The sequence below is a fragment of the Ascaphus truei genome, chromosome 17 (genome assembly GCF_040206685.1).
Source record: "Ascaphus truei isolate aAscTru1 chromosome 17, aAscTru1.hap1, whole genome shotgun sequence".
NCBI lineage: Eukaryota > Metazoa > Chordata > Amphibia > Anura > Ascaphidae > Ascaphus > Ascaphus truei.
This window is the reverse complement of record NC_134499.1, coordinates 44,754,197-44,779,342: the sequence shown is the minus strand read 5'-3', so window position 1 is coordinate 44,779,342 and position 25,146 is coordinate 44,754,197. Positions and strand designations below refer to the sequence as shown.

The following is a 25,146-nucleotide window of genomic DNA, read 5'->3' as shown; positions in this document are numbered from 1 at the left end:
CATTTGATTACAACCCCATAATACTACTACTTTTAATTTACAACCCTATAGTACCAATATGTTTTCTCATGTATGATTCTATAGTGTCACTACTTTATTTATATTGATAAACATATTATTCTAATTAAAGATAACATTATGTCTCCTTTTTTTGCTTGTATACATGTCCCTCAAAGATGGTCAACATAGTTATTTTTCAATGTTAAAAAATGTAGAAATATTAGAATCATTTTAAGTCAGACACTACTTGTTAAGCCAATTCAACCACTGTTTGTATTTGATGTCTAAATACTGATATGGTTTGTTACAGCTTGTGAATGTGAGCATGGAATATGTAACAATGGAAATACTGGTGATGGAAGCTGTATCTGTGAAGCAGGATATACAGGGTCAAAGTGTGATCAAGGTTAGTAGCATGCAGTGGATTAATTAAAGGATAATTTACCCTGTCAATTATTATTAGAGGAAAGGTGCAATTGTCTGTACCCAAATTAGTTTAGAAGATCTAGTCTTATCTTCTTTATCATAATCTAAATGTACTTTTTCATTGATTGGTACCCAAGTTTACCAATGACGTGGCTAAAATAATATTACCACCAACCACTACACCAGCTCTTGGTTGCCACTTGGAATGAATCAGGCACTTTTCAATATATATTTAGTGTATTTAAATAATTAGTGATTCTGACAAATAAGGAGATCCTGAGTATTTTGGAGGTCTTCTTTAACAAAAATGATTTCTGTGGCTAGATCAATATTTCCAGTGACCTGGGACAAAACAAGATAGTCACAGTTAATTCCAAAAAGTCTCTGTCAGGAGCCAGGTGCCACGCACCTTCACACGCAGGCGCACTACTCCCCTACCTGCCCTGACGGCCACTGATGGAGCCCAGCACTCACGCGCTCTCACACGCACTCCCGCTTCTTCCGCGCATGTGCGCGGTTCCTCCTCGCGCCGGACGGCATCCTCGCGTGGGCGCATGCGGGCTGGGGTCACAGCGGGAGTTCCCGCCTCCGGATCATGGCGCACACTCCCTGTGCGCGGCGCGCGTGCCACGCACCCAAGCTCCATGGCAACAGGCACTGATTGCCTCAGCACTCTCACCTGACTTCCTTACCAAAGCCTATCACAGGCTCCGCACGAATACGCCCCGGTTCCGCTTCTTGCTCCTACTGGGCTGTCTTACCTATTTAGGCTCAGCGGTGCCACTGGCACATTGGCTGAGCATAAGCTTCCTGTTCCTATGCTTACCTCTCGTCTCCTAGATATCCTGCCTTGTCTTGTTTGATCTCCCGTGTACCGACCTTGGCTTACCTTTGGACCACCACCTCTCTGGAACCCCGACCTTGGCTATCCTCGACCCTCTGCAACTCTCCAACTTGAACTCGGCTCTCGGACCTCGACTTTTCTACCTTCTCCAGCACCGACCCCAGCGACTAGTACCTCCAACATTCCGTACTTCTATTACCCTCAACTCGGCAAGTATTCACTACTCCTCTACGCTCCCTGCTCCTGACCAGACGCGAGCAACTACGCACACTTCAGATCAGATTCCCGTGCCTGTCGGTGGTGTTTACTCTTTTCCCACCTCAGTACTGAGTGTCTCGTCTAGTTTGTGGTGGGCACAGCTTGACAGTATGCTCAGCCCCACAGACATAGACCCCTCTGAGGTGGGAAACATCCTGGCGTCACATGCCACCATGTTTTCCAAATTGGAATTTTTTTTGGATCAGTCCAGCCGCCTCATGGATTCTCTGCAGCAGGATGTTAGATCTCTTACGGTTCAGGTGCAGAACATTTCCGCTTCCACTCCTGTGATTCCTCCCATTGAACCACCAGTAGGTGCTTCATCTTCTGAACCCCGACTCCCGACACCTAACCGATTTTCTGGAGACCCCTTGGAATGTCGCGGGTTCCTAAACCAATGTTTTATCCAATTCGAGATGACACCCGCCCGTTTCCCTTCCGCAAGGTCCAAAATTGCCTACATTGTCTCCCTTCTCACAGGTGATGCCTTGGCCTGGGCTTCCCCCATCTGGGAGCAGAGGACCGACCTCACACAAGATATCAGACGATTTGCCAAGGAATTTCGTCGGGTCTTCGACACTCCTGGGCGTAGAGTGACGGCTGCCTCTTCCCTCTTTCACATCACCCAAGGGAATCGCCCAGTGGCCAGGTACGCTCTGGAATTTCGCACCATCGCTTCTGAGATGGATTGGAATAATGAGGCCCTGTCCTCTGCCTTCTGGCAAAGTCTTTCGGAGTCGCTCACGGACGAACTGGCTGCTCAAGAACGTCCATCCGATTTGGCGGAGCTCATTGCGCTCTGTATTCGCGTGGACCAGCGCCTCCAGGAGCGTAGAGCAGAACGTTCATGACACCGACAACTCCCTATCAGACCACACGCCTTCCGTCTTTCTTCTCCGGAACCCGTTTCTTCGGATACCCCAGAGCCCATGCAACTAGGAGGGAGTAAGCTATCTTCTGCTGAGAAACAGCACCGCCGCTCCGCCGGTCTTTGTCTCTACTGCGGCAACCCTGGACACCAGGCTCTTCGCTGTTCCCTCAAGTCGGGAAATGCCAGCTCCCAGTGAGTCCCCGGGGAGTTTCATTGGGAACACTCTCTCGTTTCCCTGAAAAGAAAGAAAAGTTCCTCCCTAGTAGGATCCTTATTCCTGTTTCTCTGAGTACTGGGACTTTCCATCCCAGCTATGGCCTTCATTGATTCCGGATCCGGGGGCAACGTTATAGATCGAGTATTCGCCCAGAAGAACAACATTCCCCTCACCAGGAGGAAGAATTCAGTGGGCTTAGAAGCCATCGACGGAAGGCCACTCCAACCGGCCTTCATCATCCTGCAGACCATTGAACTGTCTCTCTTTATTGACGGGATCCATATGGAGAGGATTTCTCTTGACATCATCCACTCGCCCTCCATAGAGATTATCCTGGGGCTTCCGTGGCTTCAACGCCATAATCCTCTCATCAACTGGACCGACAAGAGGCCCATCACTTGGAACACCCAGTGTGCCACGTCCTGCGCTCCCTCGATGCAACAAATCTGCAGTCTGACGACACCCGTTGTGGAGCAGTCCTCCTTACCTGAGGTCTACTGGAGTTTCCGTGACGTCTTTGACAAAGTCAAGTCCGAAGTATTACCCCCACACCGATCCTTTGATTGTCCTATTGACCTTCTGCCTTGTTCCACTCTCCCCCGAGGGAGATCTTACCCACTTTCTCTCCCAGAGACCAGAGCCATGTCTGACTACATACAGGAGAACCTAAAAAAAGGGTTCATACGCAAATCTTCTTCCCCTGCCGGTGCAGGCTTCTTTTTTTTGAAAAAGAAAGATGGCACCCTCCATCCTTGCATCGATTATAGAGGCTTGAACAAGATTACTCTCAAAAATCGGTATCCCCTACCTTTAATCTCAGAACTGTTTGACCGCTTACAGGGAGCAACTATACTCACCAAGCTTGATCTTCGGGGCGCTTACAACTTGGTGAAAATCCGGTCAGGCAATGAGTGGAAAACGGCATTCAAGACACGAGACAGCCACTATGAATACTTGGTTATGCCGTTCGGCCTTTGCAATGCTCCAGCGGTTTTTCAAGATTTTGTTAACGAGATTTTCAGAGACCTTCCTAATCATGTATCTCGATGATATTCTAATCTTATCCAAATCTCTCCCAGAGCACATCAAACATGTCAAGCAGGTACTAGTTCGCCTCCGTGAGAACCATTTGTATGCCAAACTGGAGAAATGTCAATTCCACCGAAGTTCTACATCGTTTCTGGGGTACATTATCTCGGACGCTGGTTTTGCCATGGATGCCGCCAAACTCAAAGCGGTCTTGGATTGGCCCATTCCGACGTCTCTCAAGGCCATTCAAAGATTCCTGGGTTTTGCCAACTATTATAGGAGATTTATCAGGAACTTTTCGTCCATTGTCGCTCCCATTGTTGCCCTTACTAAAAAAGGGGCAGATACTTCCTCTTGGCCGCCTACAGCCACTCAATCCTTCAAGCGCCTTAAAGAGGCCTTCGTTTCAGCACCCATCTTAACTCACTTAACTTTTGAAACCTCACAGGTTTCTTCTTCAAGTGCACAGTACCTGCAAGGTTTCAAAAGCTCTCTACACCAAAACATAGACATTACCATAATATCAATTTTCCTTATTTCCATGTTATCCACCAGCTGTCCAACCGCATGGTCACAACCACTTGTCAATGGTCAACTTTCCACATCCGGGCATCGTTGTGACAGCACTGCTCCTAACCCTATATCTGATGCATTGGTTTGCACTATAAAAGGCCTGTTAAAGTCTGGGCTTCTAAGGACGGGAGCCTCTGATAGACACCTTTTTACCTCCTCAAAGGCTCTCTGGCACTCCCTTGACCATACCACTTGTGTAGGGGCACACTTTTTTGTGAGGTCTGTTATTGGGGCTGAAACTTTTGAGTAGTTGGGGATGAACCGCCGATAGTACCCTGTTAAACCCAGCAGAGAGCGTACCTGCATTTTTGTTTGGGGGTCGGAACTTCTTTCAGGGCAGCTACCTTGTCGATTAGTGGCATTACTTTTCCACCTCCCACTGCATAACCTAAGTATTTGGTTTCCGCCTTACCCAAGGCACATTTCTTAGGGCTGGCTGTGAGCCCTGCCTCTCTTAGAGACCTGAGGACCACTTTCAGCCTATTTAGATGGGCCCGCCAGTGTTTACTATCAATGACAATGTCATCTAGGTAGGCCCTATGAGGCATCAGCACTTTATCCATGAGTCTCTGAAATGTGGCTGGCTCCATGCAGTCCAAATGGCATTGTCACAAACTGGAGGCCCTGATATGCAGCCTGGGCTTCTCCTATGAGGAGCGGGGCCAAAGCGGTTGCCCAGCAATCTGATGACCAGCCCTGGGCTTCGGCAACCCGTTCAAACATCAGTAGAAAAGCCTCTGGATCCTCGTTCTGAGCCATTTTCCTCAGGAGGACCGGTGGTTTGTTCTGGACTGGCAGACCCCTCGAATTGGGTCAGCAACCTTGCCATCCGCTCATCCTGTGCTGCCTGGTGCTGGAATAGTCTTTCATCTCTCTCTGCCTGTAGTTGGGCCTGCTCCTGTATTAACAGTCCCTGCTGTTTGGCCTGCTCGCACAGAAACTTTTAAAAATGCTTCCATTTGTTTTGTGTGTGTGTGGCCCTTCAACTGCAGGGGCCTCTCAACATTCCACTTCTGGCACCATATGTTGCAGGGTACATGCAACCATGCGTGGGTTTCTTGAAAAGGCTTACTGTATTTATCTGTTTATAAAGGCATCATTTATATATTTCTCAAAATATACTTTTACAATTATTCTCATGGTCAAGTAATGGGATTTATTGACTTGTTATCCAGAGCGTCAATATAAAGATCATATCATGTTATGGATATATACTCTGGTTCTGTTGTAGGTTTGTTGCAGGGTACATGCAACGCCACGTGGGTTTCTTGAAAAGGCTTATTTATTGAGCCTTAAAAATATGGCACACAAAAATAAAATGGTTTCTTTTCAGCATATATAACAAACAGAATATAAGTCCTGAGCGGGGCTTTGCCCTTTCCCAACAGGGGCTGTTCAAAGTCCAGGGTAACCATATACAGTAGCAAAACAGAACATCAAAACAGCATAGTGAAGACAGACATTAGTAGTAGTTCTCCCTCAGCACTTCAGTATCACACTGGTTCAGACAGGCTGCATGTGTGTGCAGCCTGAGGTTTTTAAAGCTCCTTGATGAGGTAGCTCGGACCAGACTTATTGACAAGCCCTTCCCAGCTGAATGTTAACCTGGTCACTGCTGCACTGCAGACTTAAACATAGGTCTGCCAGGCATAGGGCTGGTGACGTTTATTCACCCTGTCACAAGGTTCTCTTGTTGTTTTTATTTAACCTTTTGGTATAGACTTCGATCAATTTATATCTTTTTTTATTCTTTTAATTGTTGTGAAAAACATAATGACTTGATCCACCATCTGGAGGGTGTCACTGTGGTCAGTTGATAGAGGGTTGCTCGTTCCAATCTTACTGGTACTGCAGACACCACGCCAATTGGCATTGTCACATTTGGTTGGGGAGAAAGTCATATAAGCATCCAGCTTCGATAGAGTGATATACTCTTTGACAAAGCGTGGGAACTCGCGAAACGCGTTAGTTACCTACTTCGCCCATGCCATGTTGTCACCTGGTTGAATAAAGATGTTTTAATATTCAGTCCTGGTATTGTAGCCCCACATTTTTTGCTGCTGTGGTCGCTTTTTTTCTATCATATTGGATCGTCTGCACTAATGATTTGACAGTTGGCCCATGTATATTTTATTGAAAATATGTATTTAATTTTTTTTTTTAAATCAGCTTATCAGAGCTGTTTTTCATTCTTACAATATAAAGAAATATTCAAAACATAAGCATGCATGGGGAAGTGACATTTTTATTATTTTTTATAGTGATTTTAGAAGACTTCATTTTTTTTTTTCAGAATCATTGTCTTGTAAAGCCTTAAACTGTGGGGAAAATTCCCGTTGTCTGGATTCGTTGGATGGAAATGTTAAATGTGAATGTATGCCAGGGTACAGCAAAAAGGATAACAATTGCCAAGGTGAGTAATTGTATGTATTGTATGTATTTATTTATATAGCGGCATTAATGTACATAACGTTTCACAGTAGTAATACGCGACAATCATAAATTACAAATAATATAAATAACAGGTCATGTGAATAAGTGCTTCAGACATAAAAGTAACATTTAGGAAGAGGAGTCCAGGGAGCTTACAATCTAATTGGTAGTTAGGAAGAACATACAGAGACAGTAGGAGGGAGGTTCTGGTAAGTGCGTCTGCAGGGGGCCAAGCTTTATGTATCATGTGTTCAGAATATCCACATTGCTATTCATATGCTTCTTTAAGCAAGTGTGTCTTAAGGTGGGTCTTAAAGGTGGATAGAGAGGGTCCTAGTCGGGTATTGAGGGGAAGGGCATTCCAGAGGTGTGGGGCAGTCAGTGAGAAAGGTTTAGCTGTGGGTCGCATAACTAGTTATCTTTTTGTCTTATCATTGGAAGTTTCTCACAACTTTGGGAAACTGGTAAATATTGGGCCTTTGAGACCCTGGCCCCTCATCCATATTTTTCTTCCCTTCTTTCCCCCAATTTGACAAAGTAGAGCTGGGGCCTGGCAGCCATCAGAGGCCCGGCAGCTGGATGCAGAAGTTGGGCTCATCTTCCAGTCTGGCTGGGGGCCCCATAGCCACTGGCTACAGGTTCTACAATAGTATAGTGATCAAAGTTCTTAATTAAATACATTGTTACCGATTCATTACCTACTGTGCATACTCACATGACCATAATATTTCATTGGTGTTTTAAAGTGGTCTACAAAAAGACATGATATAAAGATTCAGATGCAGCATGATGGTTGGTCACTGCATCCCCTCGTATTCCTTGTGGGTTCCCCTCTCGCTCCATGGGCATTCAATGTTTGCTCACATTTGCATACAATGTGACAGAGGGTTGACAATGGAATTTCAGCATTGTTTGCAATACCGTCCAGAAACGCTAGTAGGCAATAGCACACTAATGTGTCTTCAAAATCTAAATGCAATGTAACTTGTCCCTTATTCACGTTCATTTTCACATCATCCGATATCACACAGTATCATGCTGTATGTAATGGTATTGAATTGTATTTATTAGTATTGAGATGAAATATAAAATGTAAAAACTTGTGAAGACTAGAAATTTTATTTTTTTATTTTATAACAAAGTTTAAGTGAATAATGCAATAATACAAATGTATTTGCTCTTCTTCAAAATTTACAATGTTGTTCTTTCTTCATCTTCATTTTCATCTTCTTTGACCTGGCTGGCTTTTGGACGTCTTGGCCTGTAAAGAGAGAATATTCAATATTAATAATCATGCATACAGTTGTGTGTCGCTGTGGACCTAGTTGAAATGCATATGTGTGTCATTGCATTTCTGCGTATGTGTGTCACTATAGAACATGGTTGAAATGTGTATATATGTCACTGAATTACTGCACATGCGTGTCACCATGAAATCTGGTTGAAACGCATTTGCGTGACATTGAATTTCTGCGCATGTGTTTCTCTATGGAACCTGTTTGAAAATAAAACTATTGTACAGTACAAGATGCATGAATTACAGTACTGTACAATACCTAACACTGTTGCTTGGTGTCTTTCTTGCATGAACATGGTGTTGGCTTTGTCTCAACGTTAAACCTGCAAAACATAAATGAACAGAATAATTAATGACTACAATAGTGCTCAATTTAAAAACATTTTTTTTCTAAAGTTTATTTATTAGATTCAAAACATTTCTGTTGCATCTTTACTTTTATTTAATACAGATAGTCCTCCTCACGGACCTGAGAACTCCAGCCATGAGCCCTATTATGCCGCAAAAGGGAATTGATGGTGTCTTTGATGGATTTGAAACTGTTAGGGGTTATTATAAAATGCTTCTTCAGTTCCTCCATTATGCTTTTCCTCAAATTGGTCAGTAGAACCTTCTCCCCCCTCTAGCCATCAAAGTTTACTTGTTGACACCCTTCAGTATACAGCTCAAAACTGACATGGTGCTTGAAAAGTAGCAGGGCTAATCGACTAGTCTGTCCTCCACATTTGTTAACATATCTGTTCACAGTGTCCATTGGAATAATGGAAATCGGGATGTCACGTACTGGACTTGACTGCCTCACTGGTTGTCATAGCCTGTGTGGTGTTGCAGGTGTGCTTTGGTGAGCAGGCATGGATATCTGCTGTGGGGCGATGCTGTCCTGTAGTACTCCATCCGGTGTTCTCATTGCTGATCTTTCCTTCCCATCTGGGATATTTTCCAAAACCAGGGTATAACAAGGAAATGGGGAGTGGGAAGGGTGTCTCCACTGTTGCAAATGGTGCAGGGATTGTGCAGGGTGATTCTAATGTTGGATAGGGTGCACTGGATGTTCAAGGGGGGGGGAGGGGAGAGGGCCCTTCCAGATCTCCCTCCTGCTGCTGTGGGCATAGCATGTAATGGAGACCCACCATGTCCCTCTCCATTCACTAGAAAATCTGGTACATCTTTGCTTCCACTCTGTCCCTGTATTGCTGTGATGGGACATGTGTTCTACAACCACTAAACAGTTCCAACATGCGTCCGACCAAGCTGAAGCTGGTGTGTGGTGGGCTCGGACTGGTTAGGATTGGATTGAGGTGAGAAGAGGGGGTCAAGTTGGGCTGCAAAGGGTGCAGGGCGAGGTGCACTGGGGGTCCAGTTGGGCTGTGATGAGTGCAAGGCAAGGTGAACAGGGCTGGTTGGGATGTGCAGTGTGTAGGTGAGCTGGAGTGGTCCTTCCAAGACATTGTAAAGGAAATGACTTTGGCCATATTCCTCTTTCTCCACACCGTTCCTGGATTCTTGACCTTAGGAGCTTTAGTTGCTATTTAGTTCGCCACCTTGGACTTTCGTTTGGGGGGTCTCAGGTACAGCCTTTTGCATTCTCAGGATTGGAACAGCAGCAGCAAGCCGGTTCTTACAGCCGTAGAAGCGGGAACTATCCATTGCACAAGATAAAGTATCTGAAAGCACAAAAGAAAAATAGTAATTTCAGATACAGAACAGTGCGGGAGCCTATGCAATTTGTGTGAGCTTTTATACACAATATCGCTGATGTCATTCGGTGTAGGCCAGAGCTACATTGAAAAGATGTAAAAAAGTAGGCATATACTTTACTTTTTAAATACAGCATAATTTATGTAGACACAAAACACATTGAATACACATCGAAGATACATTCATTAGTACTTTTCTAAAGCAGCAATGCCCAAAACACTAATTTCCGAGGATTGTACTGTAAGCATGTCGATAAGGTGCATGTGCAAAAATGGATACAAAATAATGCAGATCCAACGGCGCCTAGTGGAATTGGGCATCCAGGTGACAGAGCACTGTGTTCGGTATCATGCCCATGGGAAGACTAAAATTAATTAAAAGACTTGTCGGGTCAGAACTGAGTAAGTACTGTACTGTATACACTTATGCTACTAATATTTTCTTCACACAGTGACACAGTACTGCACAGTATGTCTATTCACCTGCATGCTTTTATTCGTTATCATGTTGCTTATACTCTAGGAAAGCGATGCGGCCGGTGGATGAGGTCAGCCATACAAATGATGAACAGTCCGCTGCAGAGGTTCGGGAGGCAAATGAGACGCAATTTGGGTTGGACCTATGGACGTGTCGGGTAAAGTGTTTTACGGTACTAAAATAGTGTGGTTCTTAAAAGTGTCAGGTCTCTGGTTACAGTACCTAGCTTCTATCATGTTTTTTTAACAGACCTGTATAACAACATTTCTGGGTATGCTATTATATTATTAATTTAACCCGTTCTTTCTTGTAATTGAGAGTGTATCCCATGATAAGGGAGACCAACAGGATTAAAAGAGTTGAGCAAGCATGTGCATGGATCGATAGTGGCGAAAGGTTCAATGATGTTATATTTTCGGATGAGACATCAGCCGCCCTTGAAAGATTTGCCACTATGGCTTTCCGGGAAAAAAAATGTTTAGCCCTGAAACCTAAGCCCAAGCATCCACAAGGTCCATGTGTGGGGTGAAATCTCTAGAATTGGACCGGGGTCCATAATTATATTTGAAGGTAAGTCCCTGTGTTTTGGTTTTAGTTCTAATGTATGTGAATGTTGCAATTACCATGTATAAGAGTTTTAGGCTGTGGTGTATACAGTAATTAGACAAAACAGTAAATGTACTGTATCTCGCTGTGGCCCTGTCTCCACACCACACTGTATTACAGTGTTAGCTAGGAAAGTAGAACTAGTTGTACTGTATGAATGTTACACTTTCCCTGTATAACAGTGTTGCATTTGTGTTTTGTCAAGGAATCATGGCTAAAGTGTTTTTCCAGGAGTCCAGAATCACCCCGATAGCACCATATATTACAGATGAATTCCCAAAGCACAGTGACTCTGCTGTCTTTATCCAGGAAAGTGGAATTCAACTGAGTCAGAACACTGCCAGAGTAAGTATTGTAACTGTTTTGAGCAGTAGTACTGTATACTACTTTATTAACTGTAGTGAGCTGCCTTTTTTATTCTATTTTTTTCGTCCATAGCTGTCTTTGTTTCTATATTAACCCTAACCCTAACACCTTGAGAAAGTCCTTTACGGACGAAACGCGTAGGTGCGTCCCTACCATTGTTGTTTTGCTCTGACCATTAAAGTACTCTTTTAATACATATCCCTGTTTGGAGTTACCCTCATTTTGGCGATCCACTAGCTGGTATGCTGCCAAGAAACGCTGCTGTGCTCCTCTACATCCTCGCTGCTTGTGTTCACTCTGAGAGGATTGCACGCTGGAACGGATCCACTCATCAAGGACACCACCAAGGAAGGTAAAGGGCCTAGGCCCATTATACCATTACCCTCCAGTGCTGGACTGTTTGAGCTATTTCCCCAGGGTGTAATATACCATTACTAGGAGACCTATTTTGGGGTACCCGCATGGGCACCACCAAACCTCTGGTTTTTCACCCTGGGATGTTATGGATGTTATGGATTATACTATATGTCCTTGAACTTGGATCCATTATGGTATATGGAATTATCATTATATGAGCTATCTATGGTGATGCACCAAAACACCACTCACTTATCTTTGTTTCTATATTTGCAGATCCCCCAATTTGAACCCACATAGAACTGCTGGGACATGCTATGAAACATCACCTCAAAAAATTGTCAAGCCGGAGAACAAAGATAAGCTTATTAAGGAGAACCATAGTTACTGGGAAAACACTCTAACTGTCCAAACGAGCAATAATTATATTAATCACTTAAGCAATGTTTTGCCGTTGTTTTAGAATATGGTGGCCTGGCGACTGGAATGTAATGTAGTATTTGTCACAAAACGTAGAATGTTTCTCTTACAGATTAAGATTTTCGTTGCAGCAGGCAAAGAACTGTCAGGAAGTAGGAGTTTCAGCTGTTAAATGTTTGTCAACTACTTTGATAATCTTTCGGCAGTTAGTGAGACATTCTTTCACAGCACTTATCAAGGGAGATAGTATCATAATTAACAAGTATTATATTGTTTATTTAAATGTTCACTTCACTTCACAGCCTACTGTTGTGTGTACTCAAGTTAACAGCTATAAAATTGGATAGCAGGATAAATTTTCTCCCATCAAGGAAAAATTTAGTTGTGCTCTGCATACATATGCGTGCCAAGGAAGAACTGATATTTTTAAGTGACCCGGCAATATCAGTTCTTCCTTGGCACACATACAGTATGTATGCAGTGCACGGCTACATTTTTCCTTGATGGGAGAAACTTTATCCTGCTGTCGTCGTTGAAGCTGTCACACGCAGAATCAGTGAGTACATATTCATTTCTGCATTTTCTCACTCACATGCTGTGATCAAGCTTCGGGGACTTACTCAACAACAAGTTCGGGGTCTAGTCGGCCCTTCATATGGTCTTCTAGCATCACTATACTGTTCATTGGTATAACAACCTTACATAGGAGCACAATAGGATCCAGACTATTGAATTATGGATGAACGTATACTGGATTGACTACATTCATCTTCTGATTATGTTTACTTATATTACCATACAAAGTGCCTACTCACATGCTCTTGAGCTCTGTTTGTTTGGGAGGTCTCTTTCCTCTACTCCTCTATAAAATTGGATATACAGTATAATAATATAGTTAATACATCTCTCTTGCGCTAGATAGATAGATAGATAGATAGATAGATAGATAGATAGATAGATAGATAGATAGATAGATACCGGAACAACCTACTGGAGACTCTCACATCCACCACCAGTTTAAGTTCTATCAAAACTAAAGCTGTCTCACATTTTAATCTGGTCTGTAACTGTTACACACGCCTACAATGTATATTTTCTCTAACTGTGCATGCTATGTCTTGTATATAATGTATACCCTGTTCACTTATGTAACTGTATTTGTAACCATGTACTATTTATCATTTTAACTCTATGCCCAGGACATACTTGAAAACGAGAGGTAACTCTCAATGTATTACTTCCTGGTAAAACATTTTATAAATAAGATAGATAGATATATATTCATTTTTTTTAGATGTCTATCTTTATATCTTGGTTTAAAGATCAACTGCTTTATTCTTGACCTTTCACACTTTGAACTAATCCCCTTGCACCCTGCTTTGCATTAAAAGGGCTAAAAGTCATTTTTCGAGACCAACTGCTGTAACTTTAGCATTTCACACTTTGTAACAATCCAGTACGCTTGCTGTTTACAGCAGCTTGAATTACATTATTTTGTCTCCTTTTAGGGTCCTTCAATGTTTCATAGAAGCAAAGTGGGGGAGGGGTGGAGATGGCTTTGACTATTGTACTATATGCAAACAGCCAGGCTATAGCCTGGCCAAATACTCCCAATGATAACAGTAAACAGCATTTTATTAAATGTTTTTATTATTTTCAAACAATTGTCGCATTTTACACCAATTTTCTGAAATGTTGTATTCAATATATCTATTGCTATGTGCCAACCACGCTTGAAATAAAAGCACATAGAAATTAAAATGAAAACAATATAAACAAAACCCATGTGTTCCAATGAGTCAATGAGTCAATATCCCCCTAATAGAAAGGCAATTTGCAATGCTGTTTTGGTTGCCAATGTGCCAGTAGAATAAAAGTCAAAAAGTGACTGTATAAAATGAAAGTAACAAATATAGTATAAAAGTATCCTCATAATAAATGGTTTTAGACTTCCATCGACATCTGGCTGTCGATTTGACAGTTTGATTTCTGTAAAATAATTGTGAAATCATTTACTGTACTGTGCACTACAGCAGGGGTGCACAAACTGGGGGGGACATGGGGCTTACAGAGGCCCTGCGCTCTTCCCCACAACATTTAAATGAAATGCCAGGTGAGTGCGGTAGTGATGCTCGAGTCGATCATGTAATTGGGATGCCGGTTCATTGCAATGGCAGAGTTGGTTGGTCCAAGCTGGTAATGATATAGGGACAGGTAGCGAGATGGAGACCGATGCTCAGGATCAGGCTGGTACTCTGGCTAGGCAAGGAAATGGAAGCAGGCACACGGTCTTTCTAAAGGTGCAGTTTATTGTGCCACCAAAGGTCCAACGTTTCGGCAATAGATTGCCTTTATCAAGGAGAGCCCCTTGATAAAGGCAATCTATTGCCGAAACGTTGGACCTTTGGTGGCACAATAAAATGCACCTTTAGAAAGACAGTGTGCCTGCTTCCATTTCCTTGCTCAAGTACTTTTGGGATGTACAGAGGCGGCACATTTTATTTGAGTGCGGCTAGCTCCGCAAGCCTGGGGATGCCCCGGCATGCTAGCCGCACTCCCTCGGCGTGCTGCGCGTCATCGACGCGCGGTCACGCGTCATCGGGTGCCTGCGCCCCCTGCACGCACGTCCAGGGCTCCCCGAGGGAGCCCTGGTGTCCCGCGATGTGGGGGACGGCGGCAGGGGGTTCCGGGGGACCCGGCGGACCCGGCAGCAGGAGAGAGAAAGCCCCGATCGGAGGGCGCTCCTCCGTGTCTTCGGCGCGCGCCCGGCACCCTCTGGCGAGCGCCAGGTTACTGCTGCGGCCGAGAACGGGCAAATGCTCGAATAAACTCGGCCGCAGCAGTATGGACCTCCCTGGACACAGCGCACCGGTAGATAAGTACCCCCCTCCAGCACCTACCAGCGGTGTGCATGTACTTCTATGTATGACTGGTACTTTGGCTGGGACAGATAGTTGAGATTTATGTTCATCTGGTTTTCAATATTGGTTGGCATGTATGGGCAATGGTATTGGTATTGAGGCAGGCACTCCGGCTGGAGCTGATAAGCGGGTGATGGCAGATTGGTGGGACCTGCTGGGGAAGGTCTATTATTCAATCTCTTGGTTCCAATCAATATCATTCTCCTTCGGAAGTTGCCATGATCAAACATACCCACCCAAGAGGAATGCAGCAACCAGCAATCTCCCTTCCTGCCAGAACGTGGAGGCGTTCTAATAAAGCAATTATTCAAACTGAAGTTGTGTCTTATAGAATTTTTCCACCCTTCCCAGTTTGGTGAAATGATGTAGTATTTGTACTTGTTTATAATATACTCATAGATCTCAGAGTTGCTCTCTTCTCTGTCCCGACTTCAATTACGGAATATATCATATTTGCATAACTGTAAGCTGGTCTTTTGCTGCAAGGAGTTGCCATCATGTCCCATGCAACACTCCAAAATTGAGTTAATGTCTGCAACAGATTCCGTTAAATACATATTGTTTTTTTAATAAAATGTGAAATACCGACAGTACAAGGTCATTAAACAAAGAAATATACATACATTTTATGTACAGACATTGAACTGCACTGTAACATTCAGAGTCCCATGGGCAAAGATATTCAATGCGCCATCTGCCAGACATGCACTGAACTGCAACAACACAAATAATAATTTCATCTGACCACTGAATAAATTCAGACGGCACAAGAATGGCATGCCGAGGAACTACACTACTTGCTACATGTTGTGCAAACGGAGGACATGTGGAGCACCTGGGGAGACAAGATGCTACACCTCTAAACTATGTATTTTTAACAGACAGTTTATTAAATGTTACATGCTTCAAACATATTGAATGGCTTTCTTTGCTCCATTTATCTCAATTATATTTTAGCGGGGGAAAATATGTCCTGTAATGAATCATAAAGTAGCATTTAGCACACGCCTACAATGCTATTACAAATGCATAAATAAGTATTATTAACTATACTATACAAACCTGTATGTATTTAAATCAATGTTCTTTTTGTTGCAAAGAAATGGCAAATGTTGATGTCAAGACACTTTTTGTAGCCTCCTACTTTATGGCTTATATATTCCAACAAACGTAGCCTCCGACCCAAATCACTTCAACTTTATTCACTGCAGCTTCAAGGCAGGATCAATTATAATTATCCATATTTTTTTTAAATGCAAATGTGTAGCTAAAAAAACTGCACCAGATTTAAGACATTAATGGGAATATTTCGATTGCTAAATTTGGTACTGGGTAGTTACTTCACTTTTGCCCTAATTTTGCAGCCTGGAGCCTTTATACTGCACATATACCCCATTGTTTGTTAAATGTTCGTTTTTTTAATTAGTCCATTTAATTAAAGGATTAAGGGGTCAACGGGATTTGTGCACTAATATTTTACATAGTTACATAGTAGTTGCACAGTTACAGTATATGAGGTTGAAAAAAATACATATGTTCAACCTCTGCTAAATTTAGACGAGAGATACTTTATCCGACATCTATACGTACAGTATATTGATACAGAGGAAGGCAAACAAAAAACCCAAGTGAAATATCATCCAATGATATCTCATAAGGGGAAAAATAAATTACTTCCTGACTCCACGTATTTGCAATCAGAATAATTTCTGGATCAACATCCTTCCCAAGTATACTTATTTGGTATATCCCTGTATACCGTTGATTTCTAAAAAGATGTCAAACCTTTTTTTGAACATATCTATTGTATCTGCCATCAGTCTCCATGGGTAATGAATTCAACATTTGAACTGCCCTTGCTGTAAAGAACCCTTTTCTCTGTTGCTGGTGAAATCTCCTTTCCTCCAACCTTAAGGGATGACCACGTGTCCTTTGTACTGCCCTTGGGATGAATAGTTCTTTTGAAAGCTCCTTGTATTGTCCCCGAATATATTTGTATATAGTTATCATATCCCCTCTCAGACGCCTCTTTTCTAATGTAAACAAATCTCATTTTGCTAGCCTCTCCTTATAAATCAGATTGTCCATCCCATTTATTAACTTGGTGGCTCTACTATGCACTTTCTTTAGTTCCACAAATGGGAGACCAGAGTCAAAGATGATCCCTAGGCAGTGGGCTAGGGTGTTGATGAAATTGTAGTATTGTTGACAGCAAGGGAAAGTTTGGATGTAGGGGCGGCAGTAGTGGAAGGAGGAAAGAGTATTACCTGTAGTTCTGTTTTGGACATGTTAAACTTCAGGTGATGGTGGGACAACAGGGAGGAGATTGCGGAAGGTGAGAGGTCAGAAGAGGATCGGTCAATTTGGGTATCATCAGCATAGAGATGATTCTGAAAGCCAAAAGATTGGATTAGTTCATCAAGAAAAGAGGTGTAGAGAGAATAGCAGAGGGTCAAAGACAGAGCCTTGTGGGACCACACTGGCTTCTCCCTTTTTGTGTGATGTCAAGGTGTGTTCAACGAGAGATTGAACAGCCAGAGCCCCATTTTCTACTCTTCCCTTTATATTTATTGGCTCTCTGATGAGGGCAGGGTGGGCTAATGGAATAGAATACTCGATCCACAAACCCTCTGCCATTCAGAAATGTTATTTGTAATCGCAAGTAATAAAAGGAGACAGATATTTGCATTTAGCATGGTTAGATTGGTTTAGGGAAGAAATTTACATTGTTAAATTGTCTACGAACGTGGAAACGTATTAAAAATAACTCCTAACACAGATTTTCGCAAATGTTTATACTGGTATATGGATGCAATGTTATGTTTAATTTTGGGTTTTATTGCATTGTGATATTGTAATTCTTTTCTTTTTAGCTCAGGATCCCTGTAAAGTCTCACCTTGCTCCCGTTTTGCTACCTGTGCAGTGTTGGGGCCACGGCAATATAAATGTACATGTAAACCTGATTACTACGGAGACGGGAAGACATGCCTTCCCTTTAATCCTTGTTCTATTAACAATGGCGGATGCTTCGAAAATTCAACCCAATGTGTGTATCGAAGCCCAGGAAAGGCAAGTCAAAATATATGCAATGTATATCTGTTGCAACTTAAGATGGGCATATAATGGGCCAAGTGATTCTTTTCTAGGTTTCTATATATTTTACAGTACAGACATACCCTGGTTTTAGGACACTCACTTTAAGTACACTCGCGAGTAAGGACATATCGCTCAATAGGCAAATGGCAGCTCGCGCATGCGCCTCTCAGCACGTCCTGAACAGCAATACTGGCTCCCTAACTGTACCGATGCTGTGCACAAGCAGGGAGACTATAGAGCCTGTTACACATGCGTTATTTAGATCAGTTATGCACGTATATGATGATTGCAGTACAGTACATGCATCGATAAGTGGCAAAAAGGTCGTGCTTCACGTTAAGTACATTTTCGCTTTACATACATGCTCCGGTCCCATTGCGTACGTTAATGCGGGGTATGCCTGTAGTCAGTCCATTTATTTAGATTGCAAAGTTCTGTTTAGCAGATAACATGAATATTATTTTGTATTTGTATTTAGTTATATTTCAGACAACCACACAGCCATCTCCGGAGTAAAATTCTAACTGTACATTATCTGTCAATGTGGTCAGCTTTCAAATACAGATGCAGCGTCCGTTATTCGAACACCTCACGCGTTGTATACCTCGGAATACCCACGTCATGGCGCGTGATTTCTGGCGCGTGATTTCTTCCAACCTTACCGCCATTAGACGCGAGTGCAGAAAATGGCTTTTTAGTGTTCTGGTTTTTAAACACCTGAAATTGACACAGCAGCACAGTACTGTCGCATTACAATTCATTCATTTCATTGCATTTCACTGCACACAATCCATGAAATTCAAACAAAGCAACCACCATAAACACGTGTGCCTGGGGCGATAGGCCGCGTTAATGCCGCGTGTAATAAAGCAGAGCACACGAAAACGGCTCCGTAATTTGTTCGGATAATGGCCGCTGTATCTGTAGATAAGGCAAAAATGAACAATGATATTAGTAAAACCCAATTTTACAATCAGAAATTGACAGAAGGTAAAGATAATTAGCCAACTGTCTGTACATTTTCCTGCGTTGTTAGTCATAGACACTATTTCGCACCAAGCTTTATTCCATATTTGCAATTTACCTATGTTTAAGCTGTCTGTAACTGTGCCTTTAATGCTTCTGATGAGACTGTTCCTCTTTATTATTTGCTCACATATCCCAAGACTATCCCTCTCCAGCTTTACATGTGACCTCTTGTTTTAGTTATAGGGGTAACCTGAGAGATAATTTTGCCTGATTCAACCTCTGATTTACTTCCAATACATTCTTGATTTCCCTATTTTCTCTTAACTTTGACCAGGAGGATACCACAGTCAGAGCCAATAATGAGAGCATTAATAATTCAACAACATTCTTGTTATTGATTGACTTTCTGAAACTGGTAATCAAATCTTAGAAGTAAATATATTGCTGGTGCTGTTCCCCCCAGGCCCCACATCAGTCCATACTCTATAACTAGGAGGAGTACACAAATATAATACTGTATGTGTAGGGTTGGAATCTGTGATTTTAGTCAGGACTATGTATTAGCAATAAGGATTTGGTTCATCTGAATTTTTGCCTAGTAGAGATGGGTGAAACTGTCAAAATACGTTTTCCAGAATTTCCTGAGCTTTCCATTCAAAATCCATTCAGCAGTGTAAAATCTGTCGATGGATTGTTCTAGTTTCAATCCGTGTGGATCAAAAAGCGCAGTTTGATACAATCCCTTGACTGATTTGTAGAATCCAATCCGCGGATTCCGCAATTCGTGGGAGGATTTTTAAGAATCCTCCAACAGATTGTGGAATCCGCAGATTGGAGGATTTTAGAATACATAGGGTTGCGGAATTCGCGGATTGGGTGGTCAATGATAAAAAAATTTAAACATCCGGAAAAGGCGAATCACCCTTTTTGAGATTGACCCACGGACCAAAGGAATTGTGTCCATCTCTAGTGCCTAGCACATAACTCACTATTACCAATGTACCTACTATAAAATGTATGACAAACATTCAAGAATGTACATTCAAGAATATGACCCATACTTGTGGTGCTGTTTCGTAAGACATTTGGTGCCGGAAGATCTCAGGATCGTTTTACTCGAATGAGCTGAAAGGCGTCTTATGATATATATTATTACCAAATATAATCTATGTGATAATACCATGTACCATTGTTCAAAAATATAACAAATGTACTACACATATTTAATTTCGTGTTTATCCATTATTCTTCCTATAATACTATAATACAAAAAATAAATCTAAAATGCCCTTTTGTTATAATTGACAAGCCTCATAGTTAAATTACAAATATGTTGCTTACCTGTGCCATTTATAGTTTTAGAGGACAAAGGATAAGGACACCCGCTCAACCTATACAATTGTGAAAGTGTAAATAGATAAAGGGTCGGTGCACTAGGGGAAAATCCACAAAGAACGCAAGAAAAGAGATCCTATGTGACAGATATCTCCTGGGTAGAAGAAAACAGGAAATGTCCTAAATAACATGCACGCAGACACCTCTATTACTAGCAAAAAGGACTGGTTGAAGACAGAGACAAACATAGTGACTCTAAGTACTAACGAAAGATACGTTAGTTTGAGAATGGATTGGGACAAATATACTGACGACCAAGCTAATTAGTCCCCCAGAGATGAGCAGATATGAGGATATGAAAAAAGTTATAACCCGTTTTATTCAAACTTGACTGTGGGAACATAATTGCGACACCAAATGGCATAAAAATGCATATAACAAGACCGTGGTATGGTCAACCACACTAGGGTCAGGAGATATTAGTGCCTACCCTGACCTGATTAACACCATTGGTCTCTTATAGCTAAAAAGAGAGCACAATAAACTACGCAATAAAAGGACGCTAAAATATTCTTGTGTTCAAACAAAATAGGCACTTTGGTGGAATATGCAACATTGTAACCAAAAAACGTCTGGGGTGTTGTGTAACTTAAGTGGAAGAGTAGCCCCCAAAGACAGTGTTTTTCAACCAGGGATCCTAGGAACCATTGGGTTCCTGTGGCATCCCTAAAGGGTTCCCTGCAATTTTCTGGTCATTTGAAAATTGTATCAAACTGTAAGGAATCGGGGAACACATCCTTTGCGACGTGTTCCCTCCTTATCTGTCTTATCTCAGACCGCAGCTCTTACAGTGTGCCACGGAGCTTAGCTCTGCTCCCTCGAATGCGCCATGCTTCTCTCACGCGCTGTGTGCGCACACGTGATGATGTGCACCGCTCCCCAGCTGCATGGCATGTACTCGTTTAACCCACTTGTCTCCTGCAGCCAATCCTTGCCTCCTTGGAGGCCATACCTCCGCTCCGCCTCCTTTGCTACTGGTTCCTGTTCCTGTTAAAAACCCTGCAGTTCCTTTCACACATCGCTGAGCATAACCTGTTGTAGCCTTGAGCTCCTGCGTCTATTGTGCCTGGCTCCCAGTCCTGTGTACTCTTGCAGTTAACCTTTCGTGTACCGACCCGGCTTGTCCTTGGAATCTCTCTGGCTATTGATCCAGGCTTAACCACGACTCTACGGATCTCTCATGCCCATACCACGGCTATACGGACATCTACTATTCTGATCTGTCCAACCCCAGACCACGGCTATACGGACATCTACTATTCTGATCTCTCATGCCCATACCACGGCTATACGGACATCTACTATTCTGATCTCTCATGCCCATACCACGGCTATACGGACATCTACTATTCTGATCTGTCCAACCCCAGACCACGGCTAACGGACTTTGACTATTCTGAACTCTATACTCCAAGACCTGGGCAAGAAATCGACTAACCCACTCTCTCCAACCCAGACCCGGCTACGTTTGACAATCCGCTTGCCAGGCACGCTTCCGCTGCTGTGGGTGCGTGGTTTTCTTCTTCCCCACCTCAGTACCGGGGTCCTGTCTTGCTCGTGGGCAGCGCAAGTGTTACAGTATGCTCAGCCCAACGAACACAAGCCTACAGAGCCAAAAAAGGGCCAGATTGGATGAGGTTTGGCCAAAGATCTAAAAGTTTAGGGTCTGAGGGCTAGTTGCGGAGGCTGCATGTAGAACTAGGGCATGGAAGCCCTGCTAAATCATCCAGCGGCTTTCCCCCCCTCCTCACCCTGTATATCCCTAAACCATCTGATCTGAGAGCAGCACGAGGGGAGAGGAACTGGAGAATAAACCCCATGAAAAGAACGTTGGGTGAGGTACGTGGATACACTTAAAAAACACAGTACTAGATACTAGGGTCCCTGGTGTGCAGCTTCCAGCAGGGCCGCCAACAGAAATCGTGGGGCCCAGGACAAACATTTTGAGTAGGGCCCCCGTGTCGGCGGTATTGCCTGCTGCCCCCCCATTTCACACCTCACGAGCCCCCTCTCTTCCCACCCTCTTCCTATGTATTTCTCTCCCGTCTCACCGCCTCGCATGTATTTCTCTCCCCTGCGTCTCACTCTTACCTCTTTTCCTCACTCACCCCCTCTCTCCCTCTGTCAAGTGAATTAGGCACGTGCTGCCTCCACTTACAGGGCGCGCGCCACATAAGTTAATTTATGCACTGCATCCGGTGGCTGGCTCCGCCCCCCAGCCCTTCAGCTGCAGCAAGACTGCTCATCTTCATCTGTCTTATCATAGGAGGCTCCTCAGCTTACCTCTGCCCTGCCTCCACCTCTGATTGTCTCACTGCGCTTTATTACCCCAGTAGCTCTGATGCAACATCGCTCTGCATAGTTTCGTTTGCCTTGTGCTATTTGGATCCTATGCCCAGCTCCCTCTTACCTTTCAGAACTCGTTATCAAACCGGCTTGTCTACTTACCCTCTCTGGCTCCTCGACTCTGGCAATCCCTTGACCTCGCTTACCTCTCGGACCCCACAAACATGGCTCACGTACCTCTACGACTCGGACCTCTATTACCCACGACCCTTGGCTACGGACATTACTACGCTTCACTCTCTACACCCGGATCTGGCAAGTACTATGGCTATCCCTTGTACCCTGACCTTGGCCACGCTACCAAATCCACACTCAGGGCACGCCCTCACTACTGCGGGTGCGTGGTCTACTCACTCTCCACCTCAGTACTGGGGGTTAGTCTGGTCTGCGGGCAGCACAGCGTAACAGCAAGTCCCTCAAATGAGATGTCCCAAGCCACCATAGTAGTAATACATAAAGAAGGGAGATACCCCCTGAACTGCGAAAGCTACCGCCCCATATCCTTGCTCAATTCTGACATAAAAATATATGCCAAGGTTCTGGCCAATAGATTAAAATTAATTATGCCCACCATAATCCATCCTGACCAAGTAGGCTTTATTACTGGTGGACAGGCCTCCGACAATACCAGGAGGCTTGCTAATATTATGCATACAGCCGATTCAAATAAATCAAAATTAGTGGTCTTAAGCCTAGATGCAGAAAAGGCTTTCGATAGGCTAGATTGGGAATTCATGTTTAAAACAATGGAGAAGTTTGGATTTGGTTTAATATTTATGAATGGGGTGAGAGCCCTCTATGAATCCCCAACTGCAGCTATAGCAGTTAACGGACAACTCTCCAGCCGATTTCCAATAACAAACGGGACAAGACAGGGCTGCACCCTTTCCCCCTTGCGTTTCACTCTTTCAATAGAACCACTTAGCCGTGCTGTACATAATTGTAAGGATATATCAGGGTTCAAGGTAGGGAAAGAAGAATTAAAAATAGCTCTATTTGCTGATGATGTGATCTTGAGAATCTCTAAGCCTTTGACATCCCTGTCCCAGTCTGTTGTCCGAATTTGGTATTTACTCGGGATTTTAAAATTAACCAGTCAAAAACGGAGGCATTTGCTATCGGCCTTCCTCATGATCTGACAAAGTTGTTACAACTTAACTTTGATTTTAAATGGGACCCAAAAACACTCAAATACTCCTGAGACCCCATGGTACAGTACATTATTATTAAAATAAAAAGACCCGCAATCGTCTGTTAGGGGCACACAGACAGAGTGACTGATTCAGTCTATCTCTGACTGTGCGTCTCTTACAGACAGCTGGAACACGGTAAGATTCACACAGGGGGAGTCACATTCAAATGCACAGACCCCCGCTGTGCTAATTCGATGGGCCATTAAGGCTGGCCGCAGCAATGTCGCGATGTTGGAGAGGATTCCTTGAAGATGCTGCGCGGTGAGCCAGAGAAACCAACAGTTGTGATCTGTAGCAAATAAGTGTCACACTCCTCAATTGTATATTAGACCAACAATTATAATGGTGAGCAATAAAATTGGTGCTTGATGGTCCGGGAGACATAGGAAAATATTCTATACTGTCCCTATTTGGTAATATGCCAGGAGATACTACAGATAATTCAGTGCAACAACATAGATAACTGTCGGACCAAGTTAGATAACTTTTCCTAAGTACATAACCCTACGATATCAGGAAGGATAGGGGTAGGGAATAAAGAGTCAAAGGGAGTAACTAGCACTATGGCTATGCTTGCCCTAGGTTCCGATCTCATTGCACTGCTGTAAGGCATATTACTAACCACTGGAAGATATGTGGGGAAAGAGAGCGGCGCAAGTCAGCTGGCAGCTGGTGGTATAGTTGAGGCGGCTGTCGCTTCATCTCCGATGATACAACGGTATCCTCCGGAGCTCATCTATGGTAGGTACCAAGGCAACCAGAGATGACCGGTTCCCTAGATATTTAATACGTTGTTTGTACCAAGTTTTAATACAAACAAACTACATAAGTCTAGCCTCACTACAAACAGGGCCATGGTGTCACCAATAGAAAAGCGTTTTTTCTATTGGCTGTCCGGGCCGAGTCCTGAATGAGGAGATATTACTCCCAGTAGCAGAGCATGGTTGGGGGAGAGGAGGAGGGAGAATGCTGGATTTCATGGGACCACGGAACAACTCCACCACCGGAACAAGAAGCGTGTAATGCTGCTTTTAAAGACAAGTATTTAAGTGAATGAGCTGTAAGGTGTTTTCTGTCATAGATTTTCTTTTTAAAAAGTGTCTCTAGCCCTCACCCTTGCTACTATATATACACTCTATGGATATTTTGTAACACAGAAAAAAAGGACAGTGAAAAAGTTCTGAAATCTATTTGAATAATAACAAAAAATGTATGCTGTACAGCAAAGGAGAATTACTCATGCATTTGGGCTTACACCTATTGTGACATATATTAAACAAAAAAGGTGCACATTTCATACTACATATGTATGTTCATACAGAACATATGGAAAAAGCTTGAGGTAGCTATGAG

The 25,146-nt window shown here is 43.2% G+C and overlaps 1 protein-coding gene across 4 annotated transcripts in view; it reads left to right on the top strand.

Annotated features, from left to right (window-relative positions):
• STAB1 (stabilin 1) overlaps positions 1-25,146 on the top strand; it is a 474,288-nt gene that overhangs the window by 95,844 nt on the left and 353,298 nt on the right. For all 4 annotated transcript variants that reach the window (XR_012788655.1, XM_075575004.1, XM_075575003.1 and 1 more), the window contains exons 6-8: positions 311-406; positions 6,512-6,631; positions 17,667-17,863. Coding sequence is in view for 3 of the 4 variants with exons in the window: in XM_075575004.1 (XP_075431119.1) it covers positions 311-406; positions 6,512-6,631; positions 17,667-17,863 (413 nt within the window). In the remaining variant the exon portion in view is untranslated. The remainder of the gene's footprint in view (positions 1-310; positions 407-6,511; positions 6,632-17,666; positions 17,864-25,146) is intronic.